Genomic DNA, 12,126 nt, shown 5'->3' with positions numbered 1-12,126 from the left:
GCTAGCGTCGTTGTAGTACTCCTCTGCTCCACCACGGGGCTCTTCTTACACAGCTGACGGCTCGGTAATACGCACTCATAACACTACTGGAAAACTCACTTGAGCGCACACACCAGACAATACATTTCAAGGCAAAGACGAGAGAAATGTCGGAGCATTACGGAGCGCTCTTTTTGTTGCTGAGCAATTCTCGTCCTTCTTTTAGTTTATGTCATTAACACCATAAAACCAAAACCCGAACTTGGGTCCTTTTTTTTACAAATACATAGGCAAAATAATAATAATGAAAAAACATTCAAATGCACACAAAGGAAAACACCAAATCTTCGGTTATTAGCTGGAATTACATACGAGACTAATTCATCTGTGCAATACACGCATTTCTGAACGGACGTGAATCGACTGTTCTTGTGTGCATACTGTATATTGTATGAATTGATGGATATTGGTGGGAATTAGGGAAGGGAGCCAAGTTTCAAGGGATTTATGGACGCATGGACATGGAGAGCTGGCTCCTTCAAATATCAACCGGGTACTGTCTGGTGCGCTTTTTCTGAAGTCGATTTACGTCACGTTGGAAGAAAACAAAACGTTTAAAGGTGGTATGGCACACCCTCCAAAAACTATCAGTGGACATACGCAGGGGATAAACAGACGCGAATTTGTATGAATCATCCAAAGGTATAGGCTATCTAGAACCCAGTGGACAACAATTCAACGGGACCTTCAGGAAAAAGTAGGGGAGAACTTCTCAGGGCTCGTACAAGTTACGATGCACTCAGGCAACTATATATTGCTCTTTCTTGGGCTCCTGGACAGCGGGACTGGTAAGTGAACTCGTTGCGACGGCGGTTTCGCTGCCAAAGCCAGAGGTTAGATATGATAGTTGCATAGAATTAATCAATAATACGATATAAATATAGCAACAAACATCTGCTCGTTTTCTCTGAAATAATCCTTTTGTCGGAAATTAACACCGTTTCAAAATAAGGTTTCACGCCACAACCTTGATGCCAGACATGAATATGCATATCTGGTGTTGTACTTAATTTACATTTTACGTCAGCTGCGTTATTTCAACTTTATTACATAATCGAAAAAAATATTTCGTTAACTTTGGAAATAGGCTATTCCTGATACCGTGGTGAGTGGGTTTATTTCACTGTCGTTTTTTGTGCGTATGGAGTCAATTAGGTAATTAGTTGCAAAGGGATTTGAATTCATGCTTACTCATACCCAAATGTATATGGTAATTAGATGGTCTTGCGTCAATTAGTTGGTCCCGAATAAAAATCCGTTCTTTTGCATTTGCGTGGAGTGTTCACCACCATTAACACACAACGGGTGCACACGAGACAGTGCATCTCAGCTGCATACAGGGACCTCAAGCTGTCCACTCGTTCTTTCTTCTTTTTTTGTTCTGTCATAATAAATGAAACAAAGGTAAATTATTTGTATTGCATGTGTATTGTAAAAGAAAATACAAAGTAAACACTTTGAATTATATTTATTTAACTAATAACTTTCATCATAGCTGCATAAACATTTAGACACATATTTCACTTGAAGACATGTATGTCACTGAAAAGACTCAAAAAAGACGAAAAATGCAATGTGCAGAAAAAGGCACAGACTGTTCACAGGCAGCTGTTACCTCCCCACCACCAACCCCTTTTAACCGAGTCTCCATTGTGGGTCTTCTCTTAGCCCTGCAGTGCAAAGATCATGCCTGCAGCCCCCCAATGGGAAACCTGGCGACTGGCAGAAGGCTCCAGACCCTGACCAGTTGTTATGGTGGACCCTCCTCTCTCCGCTCTGCTCCCAGCTACCCATGCTCAGTGTCCCACCCCCCTAGCCACATGGCGGATGACCCCTTCTTGCACCCTGGCACCTGGTGGGCGTCTGAGGCTGGCGTGGGAGAGGAGGAGATCCGTCTGGACCTGGAGGCCCAGTTCTGCCTGACCCACCTCATCATGCTGTTCCGCTCACCCCGTCCTGCGGCGATGGTACTGGAGCGATCCCGCGACTTTGCCCAAAGCTGGGGGCCACTCAAGCTCTTTGCCAGCAACTGCAGCCAGACCTTCGGTCTCCCTGACGACGTGAGCCAGCCAGGTGCGCCCTGCACCTCCCGCTACTCCGGAGCCTTGCCCTGCAGTGAGGGAGAGGTAAACGAGGGCGGGGCTGTGGACATCGGGGGGAAACTGCTCCAGCCATTTCTGGCCTTATTCCCCCACACAGCGTGTTTCCCTGTGTCATGCCAGTGCTGCCAGCTTTGGATTTTTCTGCCAAATTGTCACTGAATTTGTGCTGCCCTGCAGTGCTGTCTTTTTCCATAAAACAATGTCAACTCAATAAAAATTTATGATTTACAATACAATAGCTAGAGGGGCTTAAATCTGAATAGAATCAGCATAATTGCATTTGCTTAAGATTAGTTTATGCAAAAAGCCAGTTTGTAATGCGTGGCATTGAAAAAAAAATGAAAAAAATACATATATATATATATATATATATATATATATATATATATATATTTTTTTTTTTTTTTACCTTTTATTGTTTTGGCTGGTAAATGACATCACTTTGGCTTGGGATTTCGAAATCAAACCAGGTTAAATGCAACATGGACAGTTTCACAGAACCATGATATGTAGGTCAGAAACCTTTAACTGGTTTTCATGGAATCATTATAATACACATCACTTAATTTCCCCCCACAAATGGAGACCACTCAAGCATTAAATATATGGTAGACACCCATGACACAAAAAAGTGGTCACAAGCAAAACCTAGTAATTATAACTTAGAAAGGTAATTCTATAGACAGGTATATGCATTCATACTGACAGTGCTGCTCAACCTTGTTCCTGGAGATCTACCATCCTGTAGGTTTTCCCTCCAACCCTAATTTGGCACATCTGATTCTACTAATTAGCAGCTAAAAATATATCTTGCTGCTGAATGAGGTGTGCTTTGTTAGGGTTGATCTGAAAACCTACAGGATGGTATATCTCTAGGAACAGGGATGGGCAGCCCTGCATACTAAGTTTAATGTTGGGTTTCCTTTTAAACAGTACTTGTTCAGGTCATATTATCCTCTGTCTCTTTCCAGGTGATCTTTAGAGCCTTGGGTCCTGGTAGCGGAGTGGACGATCCCTACAGTCAAGAGGCTGTCGACCTGCTGACCCTCACCAATCTGCGCATCCGCCTGCTGGGGGCACAGTCCTGCCCCTCCCCTGGAGCTGCCAATCACCCTAGCCCCTCCCTTATCCCTCTGAACTTCTCCAAGCCTTTACCCACACCCCAAATGGCATCGTTTGCTGTCTACACCTTGCTGGCCGGCGGAACTTGCCTTTGTCATGGCCATGCTGAGCGATGTCTTCCCCTTTCAGGGCCCCTAGACGTGCTGCACCAAGGGGGCATGGTGAGCCAAAAAGGGGGGGCGGGGATGGAGCTGAGATGGATACTAATGGGAGAGTGAGGCTTCATGAACCATCTCTGAGAGTGTGTGCTCATTATGTAGAAGAAACAACATTTCAGAACACACAGATTATCTGAGTAACTTTCTCAGGATGTCCCACCAGAGTCAATGCCTCGCTGTCTAATTCAGTGGTTTTCAAACTCGGTCCTGGGGACCGCTGTGTGTGCTGGTTTTCATTCCAAACACAATTGCAATCCCAGAGTTTTAATAAGCTGTTAATTTTTCTTAATTACACTCTTCATGCATAGCTATTTCTGGCATGATGTGGCTTAAGGGGGTAAATAATTCTTCAAAACATGAAAAGTAATTAGGAAAAATTAACAGCTTGTTAAAATTCTAGGATAGCAATTGCAGTTTGAATGAAAACCAGCATACATAACGTTCCCCCAGGACTGAGTTTGAAAACCACTGGTATTATTAATAGCACTGTAGCGCCCCAATTAAGACAGGACATGAGCCTTACACACCTCAATACACAATTATATTACTCTATTCACATTTGGATTTAGCAAAATCCCCAAAGGGTAGTGCTACTGCTATCAATCTCTGACCCATACAAGCCAAAGGCCATATATCACTCTAGTGTGAGTTGCGCTGTATTTCAGGTGCAGGCCAGGTGCATGTGTCTGCATCACACAGCAGGTGAGCACTGTGAAAAGTGTGCCCCGCTCTTCAACGACCGGCCCTGGCGTCCAGCCAATGGCAGCAGCGGGGAGCCCCATGCCTGCCAGAGTGAGTATCAGCCCTGCCGGGCCGGCTGTGGAGTCAGTAAAGAGTCACTCCAGGTCACCGTCTACTCGTGAGGGTGAAGCTTTCTGCATAAGAAAACTTATATTTCCTTCCCATTTTGGAATTAGCAAGTGTGCCTCGCAAGTTACTGCTAGGCTAGCTCCGCCCACATAAAGGAGTGCTGTGTCTGAAGCATGTAACTTCAACAGGAAGGGCAGATTGGAGGAGAGGATTCAGAGACCACTGTAATGTTGCTGGAACGACCGAATGTAACAGTAGCCCTGGCCATCCTCACCCTAGCTGCTTCTCCGCTTCTCCCCTCCTGTCCTCCTTCATTCTCTCCTTATGTTCCGGACAGAGTGCGAGTGTCACGATCATGCAAATACCTGCCGCTTCTCCCTGCGGGCGTGGCGGTCCTCAGGTGGGTCCAGCGGGGGGATCTGCGACAACTGCCGCCACAACACCGAGGGCCGCAGGTGCCAACGCTGTCGCCCGGGCTACCATCGCCGCCCTGCCAAACCCCTGAACTCTCCCCACGCCTGCACACGTAAGTCAGAGAGGGAAGAGGCGAGAGTAACAAACATTTTAAAGACAACAAAGCGGCTTAAAGCACAGTGGGTCCTGTGGAGCTCGTTTTCATTAGCTCCAGCGGGGGCCGGTGTCTGCGTGTAACAAGAGTGCTCAAACTTACAAAACCCAGAACCCACAAAATGAGTGAATACGTTTTATGAGAACCACCAGCCCTAAAACACAACCTGCTGAAATATGAGAAACATATGTTGAAATAACAGAAGGCAGACAAGCCAACAGTTTTGAGTTTTATTCATGTGAATGCCAGTGGAAGGTGTGTACTGTGTGTTTTTCACATTAGCTCATGACCCATGACCCACCAATGAGTTGGGACTCATAGTTTAGGAAGCACTGAAATGTATTCATACAAAAACCATTTAGCGGTTTTGTTTTTTCCTGCACATAGAAAGTTCTGACTAATGCACTGTGAACATCAATAAGCAACTAATGAAATTTGTTTGTGTGAATAAAATATAATGTTGAATTTTAAAATATTTTTATATTTATATTTTCATTTCCTTAGAATTATTGTGTTTGGAGGTACAAGGATACTGCTTGGGACCAACACTATTATTCACACAAAGCAGCTGAATGATTGCATGAGTTTGTATGACCTGCTGGTGACAGGAATTTATGCCTACTCCACATCTTTCCTGCCTTTCTCAGGATGCCTGTGTGACCCGGTAGGCACAGTGCCAGCCCGGGATAGAGGCAGGGGTAAGGGTCGGTGGTGCCACCCCCGTAGTGGACACTGCCACTGCAGGCCAGGAGTCGGTGGCACAAGGTGCAACATCTGCCTCCCGGGACACTGGGGTTTTGGGGATGAGGGGTGCAAGCCGTGCGTGTGCCCTCAAAACTGTGACCCCGTCACAGGCCACTGTCCGGACAGGTGGGTCTGTGTCCTTCACACACACACAAACACATGCATGCACGCACACACAGACACAGACACAGACACACACACACAAACACACATGCAATGACTCCTCCTAGGGGGCCATGATCCTGAGGGCTGAATATACTTTAAAACCAGCCACTGCCACAACAGGAGAGGTTACCACCCAATCCTATGCTTTTCAGTAAATAAGACCTGAGTTAAACAGACCTGAAACCAGCAGACACAATAGTAAACCTGAGCAGTAATACAGTCCACCCAGTCCACAGTGAGTTCAATTGCCCTTCCATCTACTATGCTTTCGCTAATTGACAGTCATCACCGTGAGGTGGTCTACCACATTCCAGTTGGAGGCAAGATCACCGATATCACGCACACCCAGACCAATGGGAATGAGAGGGCATGGTCCGAGGAGCTTGCCATCTCTGCTCTTCATCATGTGGGTGAGCAACTTGAAATGGGGCAAACTTTGAGGGTGGGAGGGAACCCAAATTTTCATTTTGACAAAAAAAGATGCGGCAGAGCAAAGTGTGGTGAAGGTTCTGGTCTAACAGAAGTGCTGATGCACCAGTGAGCGTGTAGAGTGGTGCGCTTGTGTTCTGACAGTGACATTCCCTCTCTCTGCCAGGCAAATGCACCTGTGAAGTGAAGAAATTCAGAGGTGTCACTGAACTCTGCAGGATGAAGCACACCTATGGTACAGGAAATGAATATGCTTTATATAATGGAATGTTATGCACTGGTGCTATGAACGTGACATCCATGATGAATTAACTGCATGCTGTTATTTTGCATGCTGGTATATTGATGTGAACCTATGATACCTCAATGTGCTGATGAATAAATTATGCATTATTAGCATATTGATATGAAAGGGCTGCAATACACTTTGTAAAGTATTAACATTAATTGTATTACATCATTGTGGAATGTGTCATTCTTAGTCATGTAATTCTGTATAAGCACAATCATGGTTCATTTATTAATGCGTAGATAGTGCATTATTGAAGCACTGACATAAACTGGGACAGGGTGCAGTAAGTAGACATATATTGTGTCCTATATTGTGATGTGAGCTGTGGAAATCATCTGTAGGTACACTACATGGCCAAAAGCCTGACACTTGACATCCAACATCTCATCCAAAATTATGGGCATTAATATGAAGTTGGTCCACACTTTGTGACTATAACAACCTCCACTCCTCTGGGAAGGCTTTTTACTAGATGTTGGAGCATTGCTGCAGGCATTTGCTTCCAATCAGCCAGAAGAGCATTTGTGAGGTCAGGCACTGATTTGCCTGAGATTAAGCCTGGTTCACTGTTGGCTTTCCAGTTGATCCACGAAGGTGTTGAATGGGGTTGAGGTCAGGGCTCTGTGCAGGCCAGTCAAGTTCTTCCACACCATTCTCAACAAAACCATTTCTATATGCCGCCCCCCGCCCCCCCCCCCCCCCAGTGCCCATGCTGAGACAAGCAAGGGCCTTCCCCAAACTGTAGGGGAAGCACAGAATCATCTAGAACGAGATTGTATGCTGTATTACTGCAAGATTGGCCTTCAGTGGAACTAAGGGTCCTAGCCCAAACCATGAAGAACAGCCCCAGACACTTTTGGTCATATAGTGCATCTGTCTCTGTATCAATGTAAATACTGAGTGCATTAGATATTGACATGGGCTGATTGTGCATTCATGTGCACTGTGTGTGTGTGTGTGTGTAAACAGTGATTAAGGGCACTGTCCTGTCAGCCCATGACAAGGGGAGTCACGCCGAGGTGAGAGTAAAGGTACGCAAGGTCCTGCGTTCGGGACAGGGGTTACTGTCCCAGGGCACCCACACCTTGTATCCCCTGTCCTGGACCAGCCGTGGGTGCACCTGTCCTGTCCTCAACCCAGGTACTCCCATACGTACTGCCAAAATGCCACCCTCTTCTCCCAACACCCCAACCAAAAAGTCTCCCTTTCATCCTCATCCCACCTCATAACACCCACATAAGCACCCCATTCTCCTACAGACACTATTCATTGACACCAACATGCATACATTAGCTAACATCGCCTGCTCTCTGAGTAGCACCCCTGAAAGTCAAACACAAACTGACCTCTCTCACCCTGTCCACTGGCCAGGTGTGGACTATCTGCTGGCCGGACCAGAGGAGGCCAAGTCCGGGCGACTGCTGGTGACCATGCAGAGCGTGGCGTTGCCATGGACACCTGCCCTGGGCGATCAGGTGACTAAGGGACTGCAACGAGGCTGCCCCTGACCCCGCCCCCTCCCGTATGCACACGGAGCGGGCAGTGCCTCTGACTCACCTGGCCCTGCAGGAGTGCAGGCAGACGCTGCAGGCCACCTGAACTGAAGCCATACAGACATATGAGCCAGGCGACCCACTCCCGTGGCCCACGCTCACCGGAGCATTTTGGACAGCCATCTACCGGATGAAACTTAAGGGATGCAGCTTGTAAGCCTCACCTTGTTTATGTGAAGCGACTTGAGCCTTGACCTAGGGGAATCGGGCACACTGGAAGATTCGCTGTTAGCAAGTTTCTCACTGGTGCAGCGTTGGGATAGGACAGTCACACACCTATGTGTGAGGCCAGGTATTCAACCTGAGGGCCAAAGGTCTCCTGCTTAATTTAGCCCTCTTCCATTCATGAGTTGCACCACAGGAGAGAAACTGTATTTTGTGCCTGGGCTCATGGGTGCAGGCCAGAGAGGCAGTACTCAGAGTAAAAATCAATGCGTTTCTTTGGCTTTTTACAAGCTGACATTAGGGGCGGGGCATTACTTCACATTATGCAAGCAATAAACTTTAATCAATCAATGACAGACTCAGAATTAACCATTCATTCAGGCTTTAGGAGAAAAGTATTATATTTTTAAATATACAATAAAATGTGAGAAGCACTTGGGTCTCTGATGTCAGATTAAAGGCTCTCTTTTCCTGGTGCACAGCATTAGACCAATTAGTATAGAATACCCTTCACTCCCCCTGGACAGGTGCGAGTCCCCACAGCAGACCAATCTCATGCCACCCCTCATGATGCACAAGTACGCACACTCAAACATTCAGTGTAAAGACCAGTAACTTTCATGTGACCAGAGTGACAGCTGCAGTACTGCATGTGTGATATAAACACAACTGGAAACAGGTCGGCAACCAGTCGATACTGACTGCCACTTGGCTTCAGGAAAGCCAAGGACCACGCAAGGCCAATCTCTTTAGCCCACCAGAAACGGGAAAATTAACCAAAAATTGGCCGAAACCACTACAATTTTACTGCAAGTGCCACTGACTTCCCCAACATGGCTCTTCCCTTCCCCTCCTCCCTTCTAGCAGCCCAAGCCTACAGGAACCCAAGGCGCACAGTAATCTCAGTAAGCACCGTTTGTGTGCGTTTTATTTCCTCCCCAGGCCTATGTTTGAATTTCTCTGACAGAGAGACAGAAACAGAGGAAATGCTCTCCTAACATGTTGGGTCCTCGTCTTTCTTCTTCTCACACTCTTAAAATGTGGAACAAAAAAGCACCCAGAAGAGTCAGAGGGCTTTAGCACTGATACACATCTGTGTGTACAAAAAAGTCAGGTTGCAAGGGGGTGCACAAGTAGGCGAAGGACTTAACAGAGAGGAGTGCTTGGGTATTAGCTGGAGGCCTTGCTGTCTGTGGAAGGTACATCTTCTGAAAAGGGGGCCGAACTGGGTCCAGAGGTCAGAGAAGGGTTAGAGTTATCAGTGGAGGGCGTGGCTTCGGCCACCCCGCCCTCATCCCCGCCTTGTGGGGGGACACTTTCATTGTCATCCTCCTGAGGGTACAACTCGGGGTACCTCTGCATACACTCCTGCATGCCTCGGAACCTGTCCACACAGTCCGACCCTTTCACCTCCTCTGTGCTGTAGTGGAAGCAGGAAAAGGCTGCTTTGAACTGTTCTCCACAGGGCCCACTGGCCATGCCACCCAAGCACGGGCAGTTCCAGTTAATCTCCCCGCTGGGCAGGATCAGGCCTTTGAGAGAAGAGGAAGGGCAACCGTTAAAACTTATTTCTCAGACAAACTGCACACTGAAACCAAATGTTTAGAACCATACACTATTGGTTTTATTGTACATCACACAGAACCTCCTTTCCGAGATTTACAAGGAATGTGGGAACCCTGTACCCACCATGGTCCTCATAGGGGTCATTAGGGTCTTCGGCAATCAGCTCAGCATTACTGGGTGCTTCATGATCCTCTTTGGTCACAAAAATGATTCGATCTTTACCTGTCAGAACAAGCAAATAAAACGTTACTCCCAGGAAATTAGCATGTGATTTTCAAAATGATGCCAAATTCTTTCATTATTTACACCAAAGAAATTCCAACTAGGACCCAGCAGAACTGTAGAAACTAGCTCACGAGGTTCGCCAACTAGCTACCTAGCTAGCTCTGCACGTTGTACAACATAGTTGTCGAGCTACATGCTCTATGGAATTTGCTAACAAATGTTACATTAGTTATACCAGTGGTTCCCAACCTCAGTCCTGGAGTACATGGAGGACCAAAAATTCCAAAATAAATAAATAAAATGACTCAAATGAATGAATAAACAAATAATTATCAAAAATATAAGATAAAACTCTTAATATAAAGAAAAATATGTAAATAAATGAATGTACGCAGAAATAAAACACGATAAAATCTTAATTCATTTATTTCCATATTTCTTGATTCATTCATTTCTGTACATATTTATTTCCATTTTTTTTTATTTCTGGATCCATTTATTTCTGTATATGCTTATTTCGATTAATGAATTTCTGTATTTATGTATTTCTTCATCCATGATATTGTGTCAATCAGATTTTTCGGGGGCTGTATTGCGTGTTTATATCAAGAAATCCAAATGTATGTAAGGTAATCCTAAACAGTCTTTTAGAGACTAACAGATAGCATAGTTTTGATATAGCATGCTAGTTGGTTACTATTTTGCAAACAATTACATAAGAGGTAACAAACTTTTTTATACCAACTGAAAGACTGGGGTTAAACATTAGACTTCTGAACACTTATTTGAACACGCGTTAAATTTCCTGAAATGGTATTAACACAATGCACGTTTGGCTCGATATCATCGCTTTGTCTTTGAATTCTTCATTCTTCCAGATTAGATTCAGTGGCCAGGCGTCAAACATTTGACCAATTAGAAGTCTATTGATTCACCTCAGTCTTTGATTTGATCAGTTAAAAATAATGTACTTTTTTAATGCAATTTTTTTTGCAATGCAGCACAATAAGCACCATATGAACGTGGGAATTCTATTATTCATGGCACGTATAACCATTTCTGACAATGTGGTTTAAGAGAGTAAATAATCCCTCTAAACAGGAAAAGCATCAAATTAAGAAAATTTAACAACTTGTTAAAATTCTGAGACTGTAATTGCCGTTGGAACGAAAACCAGCATACACAGGGGTACTCGAGGACCGAAGTCGGGAACCACGGAGTTAGACAATAAAATAGATTTATCGAACTCCTGAAAGCGTACGCAAGCCTATTACAAAATGATGTCAAATTTACTAGTGGCCCAGGACTGAAGCCCCAGGTCATCGCTGGATACAACGTAAACTATTAGACTAAGTTGTTTAGAGGAGGCTCAGGTTTACGACTAACGTTTCGACTAACCCATCGCTATAAAAAAAATCTGCCATAATGGCTGATAACACAATATTACTGGTTTCCCATCTTGGCGATTTGCCAAATTACTGTTAGCCAGCTAGCGTTACATGCTACAAATGTTATGTTAGTCATCCTCAGAAAGCTATGACGAGAAGCAAGCCAACGTTAGCGCGCTGTTATTCAAGCCATTAAAACAACCGAGGCAGCATTATGAGTAAGAACCGGGCTGGCCAGTCGCTTTATACATGAATAACTTTATAACGGTGTTCACAAGTAGCTACTTGTTTAGTAGACGCGTTAGGCGATCATCTGCATTACAGACTCACATACTCAATATGAAAACTTATATTTACACAGGCTGCTAAGTAGCTAGCAAGCTAACATTAAGTTATTCAATGTCATTGCCGTAGTCTGAACAAGCTCGCTGTAAACTGATACAATTCAGGCGTACCTTCCTGCTTGCAATACGACATATCTGGCGATTTGGATATCAATCTGGCGCCGTGTCAATATCCCTGCCGGTCCCAGTCTGTGCAGTTCTTTGAGTCAGTGATCAGTAACAGCGACCAGTCAGGCCAAGCAACCACATTCACTCACCCGGCTTGTGCCGCTTAGCACGCTGTGACCCACAACCTCTCATCCTTCGACCTCCACACATCTGCACGTGGTATTTTACGTCAGGGCGGAAAGGGCCCTTCTACTGACAGAGTTGACCATCGGAATGCCTGTCTGTTTCCTTCGCGTGCATCTTTCAAAATGTATGGCAAAGCTACCAACTTGTCCGAGGTACTATAAG

The 12,126-nt window shown here is 45.2% G+C and overlaps 2 protein-coding genes across 3 annotated transcripts; one reads left to right on the top strand and one right to left on the bottom strand.

Annotated features, from left to right (window-relative positions):
- On the top strand, positions 1-8,524 carry si:dkey-202e22.2 (netrin-4). Its single transcript, XM_064306628.1, has 10 exons — positions 1-827; positions 1,708-2,165; positions 3,113-3,424; positions 4,087-4,213; positions 4,569-4,757; positions 5,447-5,669; positions 5,991-6,118; positions 6,304-6,372; positions 7,399-7,569; positions 7,801-8,524. The coding sequence occupies exons 1-10, from the start codon at positions 773-775 to the stop codon at positions 7,935-7,937; spliced, it is 1,869 nt and encodes a 622-aa protein (XP_064162698.1). The 5' UTR covers positions 1-772; the 3' UTR covers positions 7,938-8,524.
- Positions 8,525-8,530: 6 nt separating this feature from the next.
- Positions 8,531-12,085, bottom strand: chchd4a (coiled-coil-helix-coiled-coil-helix domain containing 4a). 2 transcript variants are annotated; one of them, XM_064306630.1, is made up of 3 exons: positions 11,928-12,085; positions 9,837-9,935; positions 8,531-9,679 (listed from the first exon to the last, which is right to left on the bottom strand). In XM_064306630.1, exons 1-3 carry the CDS (start codon positions 11,986-11,988, stop codon positions 9,318-9,320), a joined length of 522 nt encoding a protein of 173 aa, XP_064162700.1. In that variant the 5' UTR covers positions 11,989-12,085; the 3' UTR covers positions 8,531-9,317. The 2 variants fall into 2 exon arrangements, with proteins under 2 accessions (XP_064162700.1, XP_064162701.1); XM_064306631.1 differs by having other exon boundaries at positions 11,782-12,002.
- Between the last annotated feature and the right edge of the window lie 41 nt (positions 12,086-12,126).

Source organism: Anguilla rostrata, chromosome 13 (genome assembly GCF_018555375.3).
Source record: "Anguilla rostrata isolate EN2019 chromosome 13, ASM1855537v3, whole genome shotgun sequence".
NCBI classification, from domain to species: Eukaryota; Metazoa; Chordata; class Actinopteri; order Anguilliformes; family Anguillidae; genus Anguilla; species Anguilla rostrata.
Note: the sequence above shows the minus strand (reverse complement) of the source record. Positions and strands in the feature narration are given on the sequence as shown.